This window comes from Octopus bimaculoides, chromosome 14, assembly GCF_001194135.2.
Source record: "Octopus bimaculoides isolate UCB-OBI-ISO-001 chromosome 14, ASM119413v2, whole genome shotgun sequence".
NCBI classification, from domain to species: domain Eukaryota; kingdom Metazoa; phylum Mollusca; class Cephalopoda; order Octopoda; family Octopodidae; genus Octopus; species Octopus bimaculoides.
In genome coordinates this window covers 6,681,870-6,700,221 of record NC_068994.1, presented here as the reverse complement: position 1 = coordinate 6,700,221, position 18,352 = coordinate 6,681,870, and the positions used below count along the sequence as shown (strand labels likewise).

The 18,352-nt window shown below is 39.2% G+C and overlaps 1 protein-coding gene and 1 long non-coding RNA gene across 6 annotated transcripts in view; one reads left to right on the top strand and one right to left on the bottom strand.

Moving 5' to 3' along the window:
• LOC106873396 (uncharacterized) overlaps positions 1-972 on the bottom strand; it is a 15,730-nt gene extending 14,758 nt beyond the window's left edge. For 2 of the 5 annotated variants that reach the window (XR_001409867.2, XR_001409868.2), the window contains exon 1: positions 845-972. This is a non-coding gene — a long non-coding RNA (uncharacterized LOC106873396). The remainder of the gene's footprint in view (positions 1-844) is intronic. The other 3 variants (XR_001409866.2, XR_001409869.2, XR_001409865.2) reach the window with 3 other exon arrangements.
• A 3,692-nt stretch (positions 973-4,664) lies between these two features.
• Positions 4,665-18,352, top strand: part of LOC106873391 (RRP12-like protein) — a 38,772-nt gene continuing 25,084 nt past the window's right edge. Inside the window, exons 1-5 of the mRNA XM_052973013.1 lie at positions 4,665-5,219; positions 6,642-6,841; positions 15,501-15,584; positions 16,549-16,625; positions 17,300-17,405. Coding sequence (XP_052828973.1) covers positions 5,072-5,219; positions 6,642-6,841; positions 15,501-15,584; positions 16,549-16,625; positions 17,300-17,405 — 615 coding nt within the window. The 5' untranslated portion in view covers positions 4,665-5,071. The remainder of the gene's footprint in view (positions 5,220-6,641; positions 6,842-15,500; positions 15,585-16,548; positions 16,626-17,299; positions 17,406-18,352) is intronic.

Here is an 18,352-nt window from a genome sequence, read left to right as displayed (position 1 = left end):
GCATGTCACGTGGTTTAGTGTAAGAGAACATAGAGAAGATGCAGTTTCAACCAAGTCAACGTTATTGACTATTATCCTTCAATTAAATTAGTCCACCAGGTGTACTAATTCCCATTTTTTTTTTCGTCGTGGATTTATATACCCCAGTATTAGACTATTTTCTATAATGAATATCGTGGCGCTCCGTCGGTCACGACGACGAGGGTTCCAGTTGATCCGATCAACGGAACAGCCCGCTCGTGAAATTAACGTGCAAAGTGGCTGAGCACTCCACAGACACGTATACCTTTAACGTTCAGCGTGACACAGAATGTGACAAGGTTGGCCCTTTTGAAATGCAGGTACAACAGAAACAAGAAGTAGGAGTGAGATAAAAGGCAAAGTTGACCTCGGCGGAATTTAAACTCAGAACGTAAAGACAGACGAAATACCGCTAAGCATTTCGCCCGGCGTGCTGACGCTTCTGCCAGTTCGCCGCCTTAAAAAGCCTATGTACTATAATGTTTTGATAATTCTATCCTATCCTAACTGCTCCAAAGGGTCAATAATTTTAGGGGAAGTGGGTGCTAGTCGAATACATCGCCTTTAGTGGCGAAAGTAAAGAATACGCACACCCAGTATTTAGGGGTTACAGTTAGGGTTTAGGGTTAGGGTTAGGGTTAGGGTTAGAGTTAGGGGTGGTCTGCGTATTCTTTACCGCCGCTGTTCAACGGATACTAAATTTATCGACCCCCGAAAGAATGAAAACAAAATCGACCTCGAGCGATGAAATATCGCTAAACATTTCGTCCGATGCACTAACGATTCTGCTCAAGATCTTAAAAAATATATTTTGCGAACTCACCCAGATGTAAATTCCTTAATCAAGCCAAAAATGGTTTAAGAAAACGTTTGTGAAAATAATTTTAAAGGTAGATTTGACGTTGACAAAGACATCAACACTTTTGAATTTATGCAAACAACGCATCACTTATCACGTGATGCAGCGTAGTCGACAAAAAAAAGATACCGATTTGTCTATTTCGGTGTCATTAACTGAGACATTTGTCTTCTCAAGAAAGTCTTCCAAGTGCACTCTGCATGTTAAGAGAACATCACTGAAGCAAGTGGAAAAGTTTAAGTATCTTGGGACCGTATTCACGAGTGTTAGGAAACAGGAGACTGAATTGGATGCTAAATTTTGCAGGTGTTGGCACAGTAATGCATTAGCTCCAGGTGGAGGCGCAATGGCCCAGTGGTTAGGGCAGTGGACTCGCGGTCATAGGATCGCGGTTTCGATTCCCAGACTGGGTGCTGTGAGTGTTTATTGAGCGTAAACACCTAATGCTCCACGAGGCTCCGGCAGGGGATGGTGGTAAAACCTGCTGTACTCTTTTAGCACAACTTTCTCTCACTCTTACTTCCTGTTTCTGTTGTACCTGTAATTCAAAGGGTCAGCCTTGTCACACTGTGTCACGCTGAATATCCCCGAGAACTACGTTAAGGGTACACGTGTCTGTGGAGTGTTCAGCCACTTGCACGTTAATTTCACGAGTAGGCTGTTCCGTTGATCGGATCAACTGGAACCCTCGACGTCGTAAGCGACGGAGTGCCAACATATATATATGTATAGACAATAAAAAAACTGCCATTTTAATCCCGAGCAACGCCGGGTATCTTTGCTAGTAGTAAATAAATTACTACCTTACTGAATCTGATAAACAAGGATGTTTGATCAAAGAATCAATTCAGTGACGTTAATGATTTACAATGACACTGAACACAAACTAGTCATCTCAGATATTCATGTGTTTACTTTATTGGACTGTTTCACCCTGATATAACATGTCCTGGCACATTCGAGTGCACGCCAGTGTTTACTCTCCTGGGTGGAAACAAACAGTTTTTTGTTTAGTGAATTTTTTTTCTTTTACTTTGCTTTTTTTTTTTCTTTTTCTTTGGTCGTCTTATGAATTTTGGGTGTGACGCTCATGCTTTTTTCAAAGAATTTTAAGTGTGACACTTCACTCAACTGGCAGAATCGTTAGCACGCCGGGCGTAATGTCTAGCGGTATTTCGTCTGTCTTTACGTTCTGAGTTCAAATTCAGCCGAGGTCGACTTTGCCTTTCATCTTTTCGGGGTCGAGTAAATAAGTACCAGTTACGCATTGGGGTCGATGTAATCGACTTAATCCCTTTGTCTGTCCTTGTTAGTCCCCTCTATCTTTAGCCCCCTGTAGGCAATAAAGAAACAAATATACTATCATGCCAAGTCATGGCAGAGTAGGCTCATTAAACTGCGATCTGTATGGATTCTACAAAAGGGAAAACAGAATAAGGGAAAGCAGAGGGTTCTATGAAGTCGCCTTGACCATCTTCAAAGAAATCTGTGAGTGATTCTTCACTCAAATAGCCAGCAGAAAGGAAAACAGCGTGAGGGAAAGAAAAGGACCCTAAGCAGTCATTTGACTGGCTTCAAAGAAATCTGAGGGTGACACTTTACTCAAATAGCCAGCAGAGGGAAGAACAGCATGAGAGAACAAAGAGTGTCCTCAGCAGTGACTTAACCAGCTTTATAGAACTCTGAGAGTGATGCTTCCCACGAGAGTGATGCTTCGGCAGCGAACAATATTCCCAATAAAGGAATCATACAACTGTTATTTAGCCCTGGGAAGCTGCACCGCTTCCTGTCGGCCTTGACACATTTCCTGCGTCCTTATGTTTACGAGGGGGAGACAAGCACCTCCACTTAGCCAAGCCTGCATCCACAGACATGTTTCTGAGTTTTTGCTTGTCATCAGCCTGGAGTAGCATGACTTGCTGGCTGAAGAATTCACTGATTTACGAAAATTAGAAATGTTACATTTCTAAATCTCTCAGAGAGACTTAAGCAGTAGTGATACGATAAAGTAGTTGATGTTGTAGTAACGCCTTGTCTCGTGCGCATGCGTAGTCATCAATATCCAAGTTTGGCGCCCTGATTCTTTCTCTTTCTCGGTCGGCCGGCCACGAGCATGGACGGGTCAAGCTGTCTCTCCATCATTCCAACTCTGGGGACAGCTCACATCAACATACCGGCGTCTCAGCAACCATGCTCTCTCACAGAAGGCGTCTCAGCAACCAAGATTAAAGCTGCCTATTTTCCTCCATAAATAAATATTGTTGTGTTGATAGTTCGGAGTTCTGCGTTACGTTGTTTTCTTCAGAATTTAATATAGGAAAGCGGGTATACCCCTAATGGTGTATAACCAATTTCCTACAATGTGATTTATAAGGAAAATACGTTCTAAGAAACTCGAGGACGATCTCGTCAGCGAATCCTCTTCTAATGCTAGAGTTTCCTCCCCTTAAATTCTAAGCATAAATTAATAACCCTTATTTACTTATTTCAGTTATTAGATTGCGGTCACGCTGGGGGCATTGTTTAGGGGCATTTTTTGTTGAATGTTAGGGTTAGGGTTAGGGTTTTAGGGTTAGGGTTAGTGTTAGAGTTAGTGTTGGGGAAAAAAAAGTCAAAATTGAAGAATTCGAGTGGAGAAAGGGGGGGAAATTTAACAATGCCGATTTTTGGCAATTTTCCGGAACCTCCGTATCTGAAAATGGGGGTTTTGGGAAAAAAAAAATTTTAATAAACAAATTTGGGAGAAAATAGTGGGGACGGGCCAAAAGTCTTTCCTGTTTCTCCCCCAACATCGCTTGACAACCGATGCTGGTGTATTTACGTCTCCGTAACTTAGCGGTTCGGCAAAACAGACCGAGAGAATAAGTACAAAGAATAAGTCCTGGTCGATTTGCTCGACCAAAGTCGGTGCTCCAGCATGGCCGCAGTCAAATGACTGAAACAAGTAAAAGATTAAATAAACGCACGACTACATATATTTGTTCTTCACTTCAGATTCATTATTGGTCTTATTTTATGTTCATTATCTGTGATCGCTTCAGCGCCTCTCCATCCCACGTATCTCCTCCTGTTCTGTTTAGTTTATATTCTAAACAGAATTGCCTAAACAGAACAGGAGGAGACACATGGGATGGAGAGCTGCAGAAAAGGTCATGAGATGTGTGACAATAGATTTCCAAACAAAAGACATAAAACAAGAAAAAATTTTAAAAATCTGAAGTGAAGAACAAATATATAGTGCGTGTGTTTATTTGGTAAAAAAAATGACCGTCCTGAAATATAACAATATATATTTATTCTTGCTCATTTATCATATCTTGATTTTGTATCTTATAATCAAAATCAAAGTTCTAATATATTAGCTCGTAGTCAAAACACTGAGTTATTGCCCCTTATACATTGGATTTTCATTTGTAACTTCCCCTTTGTTACTTTATTCCTGTTCAAATGCGCTGCAGATATTTCAATTAATTTTGAATGACAAATGACGGATTTAGGATTTAAAAAAAGAAAAAGACTCATTATTTAGCTGGAGTTTGGAATATAAATTAGCATAGAATTTTGATGGAAGGTTTTAATTTAGGAAATTTATATCATAGGACAAGGGACGTTCTCCGGCTGTTTGGTAAAGGGTTTCGATTCTAAATTAGTCAAGCTTAGAATATAACATATATCAAATTTTATAATCACAACAGATAGAACTATAATGAATTATTCCAGCTCCATTGTTTATCATATTTTATTACCTATAGAAACTTAACCAAGTGTTTTTGGTAATTCCTGTTAGAAATAACTGCTAAATATCAAATAAAGGCCATCAAGTCCTGTTATTTAAAAGAAAATTAAAAAAATTAAAAATCAGATAATGTTGTCGCAGATACACTATGCCACTAAAAAAAGGTGGATGTTCATAGTTGTAATCCCTGTAATTATGGGTCTGACGTATTACATTTAATGAGGAATTAAATAAACAACGACGATCACAAAAACCTGTTCGGCTGAGGTGCCATTAATCTCAAAACCTCGTGCTGAAAGTCCGCTGTCGTAAAACCACGTCTACATCCTGTCTTAATATATATCCTCCAGACACGTGCTACCAACTGAATGTACAATCCTTTATACATACATACCTGATATGTATCAATGTATTTAGCCTTTATTTTATTAAAATAGTAATAGTTAGAATACAAGATGCGTCCTTTAAAGAAGAAGAAGAGCAAAAGAACCCACGGAATCGCATCGAAGCGAAATGCTGCTCGATGGAAACGTGGGCAAAGTTGTACAAGTAACCCAACTTTCAAAGAACATCGCGACAGGGTTGGACAAGGCTATACAAAAGGTAAATATAATGTCACATAAAATACGATATATAATGTTCGTTGCTATATACCTTGTGATATTTAGTTAGGTCCCTGTGTATGCTGAAGTTGACTAACTGCTATATAGTCAATTAATTAAATACCAGTCGAATACCAAGGTTGAGTTAATTGACTGTTAATTAACTCAAACAAAATATTCAGAACTTGTACGTAAGTTTGAATTCAATACTATAAATATATCATATTTTAAAGCTTATTTCCACAAGTATTAAACATTTCTAATGAGTGAAATTGTGGGATAATTAACTCTGCTGTAAATTGGATTTTTCACGACGCAAAACATCGAGTTTTATCAGACTCCACTGTTTTACTATTAAATAATACTGTTTGTTTGTTTTATGTTTTTGTTATTTACATGTATTAAGCATATAATAGATAAAGGTCAATATTCTTACAAACTACCTATTACCTTTATGTATGAAGAAATATTTCATTTCTGTGCATCGTATTTAATGTTCTAAAAATTAGTCTTGTATAATTAATAGAGTTTTTCTTCCCCGTGTTTATACAGAACGGATTAATGCTTTAAATTATGAAAATGTCTGCAAAAAAACAAAAAAATAACAATTTGGATCGATGAAAATATACTGCATATGTAATCTTTATTCCGTCACTCAAAATGCAAATAGACTGTTTAACCCATTATCTCCCATAATTCTATTAACTGGAATTTTTTTTATGAAACTTTGATTTCAAGCATAAAGCAGCCTTAGAAACACGCTGGAATGATCAAAATAACATTTTAAATAGAAATAAGCGAGATATTGGGTGAAAAATTAGCAAACCTCATTTGAATATCAGAGAAATATACCTAGTAGATATAGCAAAAAACGTTAGATATGTGTAAATATTGACAGATAATTACGAAATTTGTAATTTTTGAGTGATCTCATGTGAGATCACTGGTAGGTAATGGGTTAAGTCTCACTAATCTCGACAACCATTTATAGAAAACGTGTTTATCTCTGTTAATGGTGTGGATTAACAATTACTTGGTGAAGTGGGTTGGAATAATATCATTTTTTTTAGGGTGTTCTGATATTGGGAGAGTGACTGAATGATACCGTAATGCAGTAACTATATATATATTATACGATCAAACTAAAGCGTTTGACCCGGTCAGAAATAAGGACAGAATTGTTAGCACACACGAGGCATAATGCTTTATGGCATTTTGTTCATCTTCACGTTCTGAGTTCAAATTCCACCAAGGTCAGCTTTGCTTTTCATCTTTTCAGGGTCAATAAAATAAGTGCCACTTGAGCACTGGGTGGGGACCAATTTAATCGACTTGCCCCTCCCCAAAAATTGCTGACCTTGTGCCAAAATTTGAAATCAATATCGTTGTCAGAAAACTAATTAAGATCTAATTATATCTGCAGGTAACAGTGGATTAACGGAGGCTGCCGTTGCCAAACTGAATGCTGCCAACAGCAGCAGAATGGATGTTACTGATAATGATAGTGCCAGCATTGGAAAATCCACTTATAGGACATTTGTCACAAACTTCACTGAATGTACAAATACAACGTTTGGAAATGTGCACAGGTTGAGGGCAAACGGTGACGCTGTCAGCAAAGAGGTAAGATGCAGTGTGTTTTCTACTATCTATGTCAACATTGGACCACATTTTGGCGGCAATGTAGATGATGATGGCTGGACAATCGGTGGATTTGGTGATATGATTGGTGAGGGTGACACCTTTGGTGGTGACGCTGGCAACAATGGCTCGGCTGATAATGGTGACAATGAGGACGATGATGATGATGATGACAGCAGTGGGGATGAAGATGAGGATGACGAGGAGGAGGAGGAGGATGACGAAGAAGAGGAAGAAAGTGATTCTGATAATTCTATATTAATCCTGGACAGTGGTGATGAATATTTGGCCAGCGAAGCCGAGAGCTATTCTAACGATGTGGTTAGCGAGAGTGAAGCTGAAATGAGTGATGGCTAACTTCAAGAAGGAAATTTTTTAAATTTCAAAAAAAAAAAAAAAAAAAGACAAAAAAACAACTTGTACTTTTCTTCTTTACCCAATAGTTTCACCGCCGAGAATAACAGGACACTTGATGGGGTAACAAAAAAGACAGGCATTCTCTGTGCTTGGGTGATATGATTGGTAAATGAAACAGGGCACCAGTAATGTTATCTATGCCGAGCCAGTATATCTGTTTGTATCAACAAAACCCTGATTCCTTATCGAATACGAACGTCGTGGTTTTCAAGTATACAGAGAAGTGTTAAAATACGTAAATTTATACTCTTAAATTGATCACGTCAGGAGTTCGTGCCTGGCGGAGTTGTACACACTGAATAGTTATCTCCCTTGATAGCATTTGATGCATGGAAAATGAATTGAAAATGACATTGCTAACAGTGTGTGTTGTGTAAAAATAACAATTCGTTGATCTCTCTCTCTTTCTCCGCACGTTTTGGAATGTGGTTTTCTTGAAACCAAGATTCGTGGTCTCGGTTATGATGTAATTACGGAACTAAATCCTCTCTAGTTTGTACAGGCGCTGAGAAGAGTGATATGGAAGAACGTCAGTTAATAATGATTAAAAAAAAAAGCCCCTCTCTGACCAACTTGGCTGGCATTTTTTTTTCATTGAACCCCTAGAACTTTGACAAAGACACCTAAGGATTGTTTCACATCAGCATTTTCAAACCTTCTTTCTCTCATATTGGTAGTTTTATGTTCATGGCTATTTGCTATCTGACATTATTATGTTGTGACGATCTTCTTGGTTTGAATATCTCTTTCGGTTTTATCGAGAATTTCTACATGGATGTAGTTTTTCATGCCAGTTAATGAATATCGCAACTAGTTTCAGTTTTTGAAGAAATTGATAGAAATAATCGGTGACCTTTAAAAATAGAATTTGGTGGTGGCGGGGGTGGGGGGATTTTATCCATTCTTATCATCCAGCAGACAGTGTTATTTGTGTGTGTATACATGCATACATATATACTACAGAATCATATAGTGACCACCTGAAATCATCTATGGGTTATGGTTTGTAATGTATTGCAAAATTTATTTGCAATACATTAGTTTATTAGTTTCTTTCATTATTTTCAGCATCAGTGATTTTGTAATCATCATTATTTATTGTCTGTTTTTCCATTTTCGTTCTTTAAGTTTGGTGCTTATTCTATCAGTTTTTTTTTTTTCCAAATTACTAACTGTGGCTTAAACAAACTAACACCAATTGTCAGTTGGGGTAGCAAGCACAAAGACACGCTTCCGCAGTTTCTGTCTACCAGATTCACTTAGAAGGCAGTGGTCATCTGGAACTATATTAGAAGACACTTGCCCAAGGTGCCACACAGTGGGACTGAACTTGAAAGCACATATTTGCAAAGTAAGCCATACCTGTGTAGAAATTTCCAGTAAACTCAAGAGGTAGTTCCAAGCCAAAAAGATCCTACATGATTTTTTTTTTTCTTTTCTTTTTTTTTTTTTGTAAGCTTTGTCGCCCAAAAAACTAGTAAATTATTCTCTTGATGTGAGAAATAAACATGTATAACCCTTGACACATGAATTATTTTATAAATACTCTTGTGTTGTGCATGTGTGTCGTACAGCTTTTGTGGTACATGTTTGTCTCGTGCATGTAGGTCATATCCTTTACATGAGATGTGTTGTATTCAATATCTCTATTACAGGTATTGAGTATAAATTCTCTCATGTCAATGGAGAAAACTGGGCAAATGGATGGCAAAGACAATTCAAATTTGTGTGTGTGGTGTGCAAGAGAGAAGACTGCTGGTATGGTCATGTAATGCCTATGGACAAGGACAGCTATATAAAGATGTGCCAATCTCCAATTGTGGAAGGAACCAGTGGAAGAGGTAGATCCAGGAAGATGTTGGACAAGGTGGTGAAATATCTTTGGTTGTTGAGTCTCATGGAAGCAATGACAAGTGACCAAGGCTTCTGACGATTTGTTGTGTTTGAGAAGACATGTCAAGCTAAGTGAAATCATGGCCATGGCCATTGCTGATGACGCATAAAAGACACCCAGTATACTCTGTGGAGTGGTTGGCATTAGGAAGGGCGTGGAGGCATAGACACCATGCTAAAGCAGACAGCTGGAGCCTGGTGCAGCTCTCTGGCTACCAGCTCCAGTCAAACTGTCTGAACCTTGCTTAAATGTTGTTGCCATTACTGTTGTGTTAACCTCTATGTCAGATGCACAAACCTCTGACCAGAAGTATCCCAGTAATGTCTTTTATTCAGACACAATATATCTAGGACTTCATTAACCAGTGTATCATTTTTTTTATTTTTCTTAAAACGGCAGAATGTTATTCAAAGAAATTTAAGCAGTTATTTCTACCAATTAAAGCAGTTCTTCTGATTTTGAAGCCCTCAGCCAAGTAATAAGTCATGGAACAATTATCAAACTGTAGTTTATACCTAAAGTATTTTTTATCTTTTTCAATTTACTTATTTCTGTCATTAGAATGTGGCCATGCTGGGGCTCTACCTTGAAGAATTTCTTTTTGTTGAATGAATCAACCCCAATACTTGTTTTTCCTAAAGCCTGGTACTTATTCTATCAATCTCTTTTTCCAAACTGCAATGTTATGCACCAACACTGGTTGTCAAATACAGGCACAAAGAAACACACACACACACAGGATTCTTTCAGTTTCCATCTACCAGATCCACTCACAAGACTTTGTTCGGACTGAGGCTGCAGTAGAAGACACTTGCCCAAGGTACCGTGCAGTGGGAATGAACCCAGAATCATGTGGTTGAGAAGCAGTAAACAAATATGGCAAGGCATTTGTGTCTAGCCAGGTTACAACTCCACCAATTCACAACTTTAGAAAGCAAACTGAGCACTTCACCTCAGTCTTTTATATCTTTAGGTTAATCAATGCAGATATTCTAAAGGGCACATCCTGCTACTAAGTTTCTGGCCTATTTACCACCAGTAAAGGCTGTAATACTATAATTGTTGTATCAGCTATTTGCTTTAGAAACAAAATTCCTTCAATATGCATCGGCATGGCCGTGTGGTTAAGAAGCATGCTTTGCAATCATTTTGTTTTGGGTTCAATTCCGCTGTGTGTTTCCTTAGGAAATTGTCTTCCATTATAAACCTGGACCCACCAATTCCTTGGGAGTAAATATAGCTTAAATATAGCAACTACATTTTCTGACATTTTGCAGGGTCATTCTCCTCATCGTTTAACATCCATTTTCCATACCGGCATGGGTTAGAGGACTGCACCAAACAACAAATGTCTGCTTTGGCCTGGTTTCTATAACTGACACTCTGTTGGTTACAACAGCAAGGGTTCTAGTTGTTCCAACCAGCAGAACAGCTTGTTCATGAAATTAATATGCAAGTGGCTGAGCCCTCCACAGATACATGTACCCTTAAAGTAGTTCTCAGAGAGATTCAGCATAACACAAAATGTGACAAGGTTGGCCCCTTTGAAATAGAGGTACTTCTCATTTTTGCTGGCTGAATGAACTGGAGCAACGTGAAAAATAAAGTGTATTGCTCAAGGGCACAACACATCACTGGGAATTGAACTCGTGATCTTACAATCATGAGCCGAATACCCTAACCACTAAACCATGCACCTTCGATGTGGTCTCTATGGCTAGACGTTTTTTTATGTGGCACTAGCACTAATGGTCACCAAGTATTAGTCTATATTGAAAGGTATTAGCTACCAAAAATACGTAGTTTCATCTCTGTAGAGGCCAGAATAAATTGACGAAATAAGATGAAATTACTCCTTCATTGAATTGAGCCTTTCAATTCTTTTCAACTCTAGGCACAGGGCCCGAAATTTTGGGAGAGGGGGCCAGTCGATTAGATCAACTCCAGTATGTAAATGGTACTTAATTTATCGACCTCGAAAGGATGAAAGGCAAAGTCAACCTCGGCGGAATTTGAACTCACAACGTAAAGACAAATGAAATACCTCTAAGCATTTCACCCAGTGTGCTAATGTTTCTGCCAGCTCACCACCTTTTAATATTAAAAATGCTGAATATCCATATTTATTGCTTTTTATCATAATATCCGTCGCACCACCTACAACTTAGTCACTGTCAGTGGAGCTGTTGAATGGCTAACGTATGTCTTCCATGCTGTAATTTCTTTAGTTTCAACACACAACCTCAGATGAAATCACTTGTTGGATATCTCTGAAATTTCAACAGATTAGTTTCCCTAAATCAAGAAAAAGAAAATCAAATTGAAAAAATATTTAGACTTGATAAACTATTAGGGCCAGTCTGTCCCAAAATTTGCTAATATAATTGAGCTTCTTCTTGCATCAAAGGGGAATGTTGTTACTTTAAGAACACGTAAAAGAAAAAAAAAAAGTCTATAGCATTTGAACCAGCTATATTCAACCCAAATATTCTGCCTGTTTTATGTTCAAAATAGCCCAGATCCTACCTCTTGTGCTTATCCTATGATATCATTCAAAAAATATACATGCTTACTAGATACATGCGTAGTTCAAAACAATGTGAATAAATAAGGACCGATTTGACAGAATAATCTGAACGCTAAAGGGTTAAAGGGACAAAGGAACTATTCACACTAAACCCTCATCATCATCGTTTAACGTCCGCCTTCCAGTCATCAGGTAATTAGTGATATGGTTTCAGCAAGTAGCTTGGAAGGATTTACACAGTGTAGAACAGAGGAAGTAATTATAGTGAGTTGTCTTTGGATAAATCAATTATACAGGATGTTCAGACTAGATTTGACTTTTTGCATTAAAAGGGGAAAAAAAATACACAATATCCTGTCCAAAAATAAAAGTTTTTTAAAGAATCAAAAGATATCAACTAGATTATGGCTGGGAGATAAGTTTACAAGAAGTAGCCACTGCTCAGCTTCCACCATGGCCTTAAGACAACTCCAGAACCTGGCACATGTATTCCTCACTGTGTCCCTGGGAAGATCTTCGAACACCTTCTTCATCTTGGCCACCAGCTTAGCCTAGGTGTTGTAAGCAGAACAGTTGGTTCTTTCTCAACCATGCTGCCTAGGGTTACAATCAGAGGAATTATGAGATCAGAAATTGGGGCTGGTGAAGTCATAGAAACTCTCGACAACCATAAATATGTGACTCTTTCCAGAAGTATGGCAAGGAGCTGAATCTTTATTTCTTTATTGCCCACAAGGGGCTAAACATAGAGGGGACAGACAAAGGGATTAAGTCGGTTATATCAACCCCAGTAGGCTGAAAGGCAAAGTCAACCTTGGCAGAATTTGAACTCAGAACGTAACGGCAGACGAAATACCGCTAAGCATTTCGCCCGGTGTCCTAACGTTTCAGCCAGCTCGCCACCTTAAAAGGAACAGAATCTTGCTGTCACGCATATGGCCTTCCAGTAGTAACCCTCTCCAGCCAGGGTTTCACATAACTGCCAGAATGTAGCCCAAGGCCCTGTCAAAAGATGAGGAACAGCATGACATCATCTTTACTGGAGACCCACTCAAAGATCATCACAGTTTGGTGGAACTTGGTTTTCAGATGTGAGGCATCACGAGGATTGTAGGCAAGCCACCTGTTGTTATGGATGTTGTTCAACTGGTCCCGGTAGAATTTTTTTTCATCTGAGAAGGACCCCCAGCTCAGCTAGATGTCTCAGCTTGTTCAGAACCTTCTTTGCTTTCATCAAGTGGTTCTCCTTGGCTGTCAGAATTTGTCTTTTGTGCCTTTTTGTAGGAATGTTAGCAAAGGTCCTCATTCAGGGCCAGTTTCATGTTGGCAACTTTAGCACCCATCTCTCTCACCAGACCCTGGATTCCCTTGCTTGGATTTTCCATCACCTTGTCCTGCAGTTGTTGGATAAATTCTGATGTGCAGATGCAGTCAGAATGCCTGCTGTGTCCTTCCCTGCTGGCCACAGCTTTGCAGTCTCTCTTGCTGTCCCATGTCACGTCTTACAGCGTTTACAAAACATGGAGAAGCTATCCTGGTGTCAGCATTTCGATATCTGTTGTGAATCATCATGATAGAGGTAACTCTTTTCCAATATTCAAAGAAAAAAACACTGTTGAAAGCCATTTTGAGCACGAGTAATTCAAAACAATCTGAATGCTAAAGGGTTAAATAGACTCTTTGTGATAAATGGTTTGAATTATAGCTTTGGGAAAGATTATATATGGACTGGGAATACAAACAAAATACTGAGTGTATATTGATCTTATTCATCCTCACTGAACCAAATTCGATGACTGGCACCCGTGCCAGTGGAGCGCTGACAGCACCATCCGAGCAGGATCACTGCCAGAGCAGCGGTCTCGCTTCCGTGCCAGTGGCACGTAAAAAGCACCATTTGAGCGTGATCATTTCCAGCTTCACCTCACTGGCACTTGTGCTGGTGGCACGTGAACAAAATATTGGACTGTCTCCTGTGCAGCTGGCACATAAAAAACACCATCTGACCGTGGCTGTTGCCAGTACCACCGGACTGGCACGTAAAATCACCCACTACACTCTCTGAGTGGTTGGCACTAGGAAGGGCATCCAGCTGTAGAAACTCTGCCAGATCAGATTGGAGTCTGCTGTAGCCATCTGGTTTCACCAGTCCTCAGTCAAATCGTCCAACCCATGCTAGCATGGAAAGCGGACGTTAAATGATGATGATGAAGTACTTTTGTTAATCCAGATAATGTTATCAACGGGCTGACATCACCAGCTTCTTTGTCAGCCCTTAATCATCTGATCTCCTGAAGTACTGTTTCTAAATGTTATTGCTAACCTTTAATCTCCAGCACCACCTATACTGCCACACACTACTGAATCCTGCTAATCCTCACAGCAACACACCACCACCACCACCACCACCACCACAGAAATGGTAGAATCTCCAAGGGAAACCATGAAGATATCACAACTAACACAGCTTATCTTTCATGATTGGAAAAATATTGATAATGGATTATTTTTGTTCTTTGTTCTGTTATTAATTATGTAAACCCATCTAGCCAACCTCTATATACCTGCATCTGTCCACCAAGTTTGTGATTGCATTGTTACTCTATAATTATTTTTAGCATTGCAGAACATTAATGGAATTCAGAAGCCAGAGAAAATATTAATGACTAGCAGCATTGTATTACCTTTCATGGTTTGTGATCTTGTACCAAAATTAGAAACCATTATTGCCACCGCTTTAACGAAGGCAGAGGTATTGTTTTCAGTTGTGTTTGTTTGTCCATGGACAAGATATCTCAAGAACCACTGGATGGATTCGGATGAAACTTTCAAGGATGTTTGACCTCATGACTGGCATGGACTGATTAGATTTTGGGATCGATGTGGTACCGGACAAAGATTCTGGATTATTTTTCCTGTTTTTTTTACTTAATTGTTGAGAGCAGTCAGGTTCATTTTTATTATTCTCGCTTGTGAGAGCAGTCGAGCTTATGTCAGATATATTCCTTTTAAAAATCATCTCTGGCTAATCATTGAGAGGACATTGGTGTTGCTTGTTATTATTATGGTGGTGGTGAGCTGGCAGAATCGTTAGCATGTGGGGCAGGGTGCTTATTAATATTTCACCTGTCTCCATGCTCTGAGTTCAAATTCTGCCAAGGTCAACTTTGTTTTTCATCCTTTCAGGGTCAATAAAGTAAGTACCAGTTGTGTACTGGCGTTGATTGTAATCAACTTACACTCTCCCCTGAAATTACTGACCTTGTGTTAAAATTTGAAATCATCATCATTATTATTATTATTATTATTATTATTAAGGCACTGAGCCAGTAATGTCGTTAGCACACCGACGAAAATGCTTATCTGTGTTTCATCCATTTTTACATTCTGGGTTCAAATTCTGCCGAGGTCCGCTCTGCCTTATCCTTTTCGGGGGTCAATGTAATCAACTAGCCCCCTCTCCCAAAATTTCAGGTCTTGTGCCTGTAGTAGAAAGGGCTATTGTTATTCTCGTTAAGGTGGTGAGCTGGCAGAATCATTAGCACGCCATACAAAACGCTTAACAGCATTTCATCCATCCTTACATTCTGAGTTCATATTCCATCCAGGTCGACTTTGCCTTTCATCAGTTTCAGGGTCGATAAATTACACACCAGTTGAACCCCGTTGGGGTGGGGGGTCGATGTCCTCAACTAAAACCTCTCCCTTAAAATTTCAGGTTTTGTGCCTCTAATTAGAAAGGATTACTATTATTGTTGCTTCAAGAATTTCTTGACCGATGTCTTGTGTTCTTTATTTGGCAGATTGCTGCCGTGCTTGCTGCTGTCACCGAAGTGATCAAAGAGAACAATGGTAAAGAAACGGACACGGAGTACTTTGCAGCTTTGGTAAGTCCAAGATGTCTACATTTACACTTATGTTTCTATGCCACTAATTATGCTTATGTGAAGGCATGTGGCCTAATGGTTAGGGTGTTAAGTTCATGATCAAGCGACCGTGGACTTGATTCCCGGACTAAGCAAGTGACCGTGGGTTTGATTCACGGACTAAGCAAGTGACCGTGGGTTTGATTCATGGACTAAGCAAGTGACCGTGGGTTTGATTCACGGACTAAGCAAGTGACCATGGGTTTGATTCACGGACTAAGCAAGTGACCGATTGATATATAAGACAGCTTTCTACTGTATTATATTTATATATATATATAGGAGTGGCTGTGTGGTAAGTAGCTTGCATACCAACCACATGGTTCCGGGTTCAGTCCCACTGCGTGGCACCTTGGGCAAGTGTCTTCTGCTATAGCCTCGGGCTGACTAAAGCCTTGTGAATGGATTTGGGAGGCGGAAACTGAAAGAAGCCCGTCGTATATATGTGTATGTATGTTTGTGTGTCTGTGTTTGTCCCCCTAGCATTGCTTGACAACCGATGCTGGTGTGTTTATGTCCCCGTCACTTAGCGGTTCGGCAATAAGAGACCAATAGAATAAGTACTAGGCTTAAAAAGAATAAGTCCCGAGGTCGATCTGCTCGACTAAAGGCGGTGCTCCAGCATGGCCACAGTCAAATGACTGAAACAAGTAAAAGTGTATATGTATATATCAATCTATAAGATAACTCATCTAACACATGCTAGCATGGCAAAAATGGATGTTAACCCTTTAACTGCAAAATTAAATTTCATGGTCATTTCAGTTATGTAGAGAAACCCAATTCTATGTTTTTGTAGATATTTAACATCACTATGGGAATAACCATGAAATTGAGTTACATAGTTTAAGGGTTAAAATTTCAATTAAGTTCCTGCAACTTAGTGGATAATTAAGTAAATACATGTAACTGTTTACATTTCCAGATCACTGCTCTTGATACAATGGACATTGAGGATGGACTCACAGCCACACTTTATCTTCTTGGTGTTGTGATCAGCAAGTAAGATTTCCACTTCATTGCTTTATTCTTCTTCTTACTGTGTTGCACTTGCTTTAAATATCTCTCTTTATCTGATAAGCTGTATCACTGTCTACCTCTTACATACATATATATAATAATATAAAGATTATGAGAAGTTTAGTTCACTTGTGATCTAAACGAATAGGTACGCTGGGTAAGTACTGTAGTTAGTCGACCGTTAGGTTCCAAGATCACAAATAAGGCTGGATCTAGGGTTCCATTATAGTCGGTATATATTAAGGAAAAATCAAAACCAAGGCAAAACGAGTATCTCAAATCATTTAGAATATTTTAATTAGGGTAAGGTGAATTTGAAGTCTTACAGCTGTTTCTGGGATAACCCAAGTGATTGGTTAGCATGTCCATGCACTGGGTATTCCATCATCAGAGACAGAGTATGAATATTTCAGACGGGGAGAATTCACAGTTTATAAGGAATAAATAGAATAAAGTACAAGTAGTTAGAAGAATATAGGCAGGAGAATAATGACTTGTGAACCTTATTCTCCTGCCTGTATTCTACCTACTTTTACTCTTTATTCTTCTATATGTGTGTGTGTGAAGGTGTATATATATATGCTAACAATCTACACACCAAAACGTAAATCCCTAAAGCCCTTTACATTTCCTCTCACCCCTCTTCTTGAATTTAGGGTCCCTGAGGCTGTCCTCATCAGCCGATTCTCCGAAGTATCCAAGAAACTGCTGGATATCCTTGTCAAACACTCTGATGGTGACAATACATCAATGGTGAAATCTGTAAGTAAAAAACAAGTGATCTTTTTTTTTAACACCCCCCTCGTTTTTTGTGTATGTTTTTAATTGCTGTGACCAAAGAACTGTTGAAGTAGAGATGGGGAAAGTCTAGGTTGTCATTGTAAAGACAGGCTCCCTGAAAGTTTATTGTGATAGTTGATATTTCCCAACAGCAACAGTGTCTGTTGATGAAGATAAATATTGAATTGTGGTTTGTGAGTAGACATAATTGTGTGTGTGAGAGAAAAACAGACAGTCTTTGGCTGCTAGTGTGTGAGTGTATGTATGTATATGAGACAGTATCTATATTGCTGGTATAGTGTGTGTGTGTTAAATGTTAACTGAGGAATACTGCAACAGCAACTTACTTGTCAGTGTCACTATGTGAAGCAATGGCCTTCAGCATTACCCAGACTACTGTATAAGTTATTGAGTATTTTATTTGTGTGTGAGTGTCTATGCATATTAAATCTGATTTAAGAAACACTACCACAGGATGGTAGCAGTCACTTGAAGCAGTGTTTCTCAATGACTGTATATCATCATCATTTAAGGTCTGTTGTCCATGCTGGCATGGGTTGGACAGTTTGGGCTGGCATGCTGGAAGGCTGCGTCAGGATCCAGTCTGATCTGGCGTGGTTTTCTATGGCTAGATGCCCTTCCTTAATGCCAACCACTCCGAGGGTGTAATGGGTGCTTTTATGTGCCACCGACACGGGTGCCATTTGCGTGACACCGGGGTGCATTTACATGCCAATTTGTGTGACACATCGGGGTGAACTGACAGAATCATAAGCTCGTTGGGCTAAATGCTTAGCGACACTTCATCTGTCTTTACGTTCTGAGTTCAAATTCCACCAAGGCCCACATTGCATTTCGTCCTTTTGGGGTCAATGAAATAAGTACCAGTTGCATACTGGGGTCAATGGGATTGATTTACCTCCTCCCCT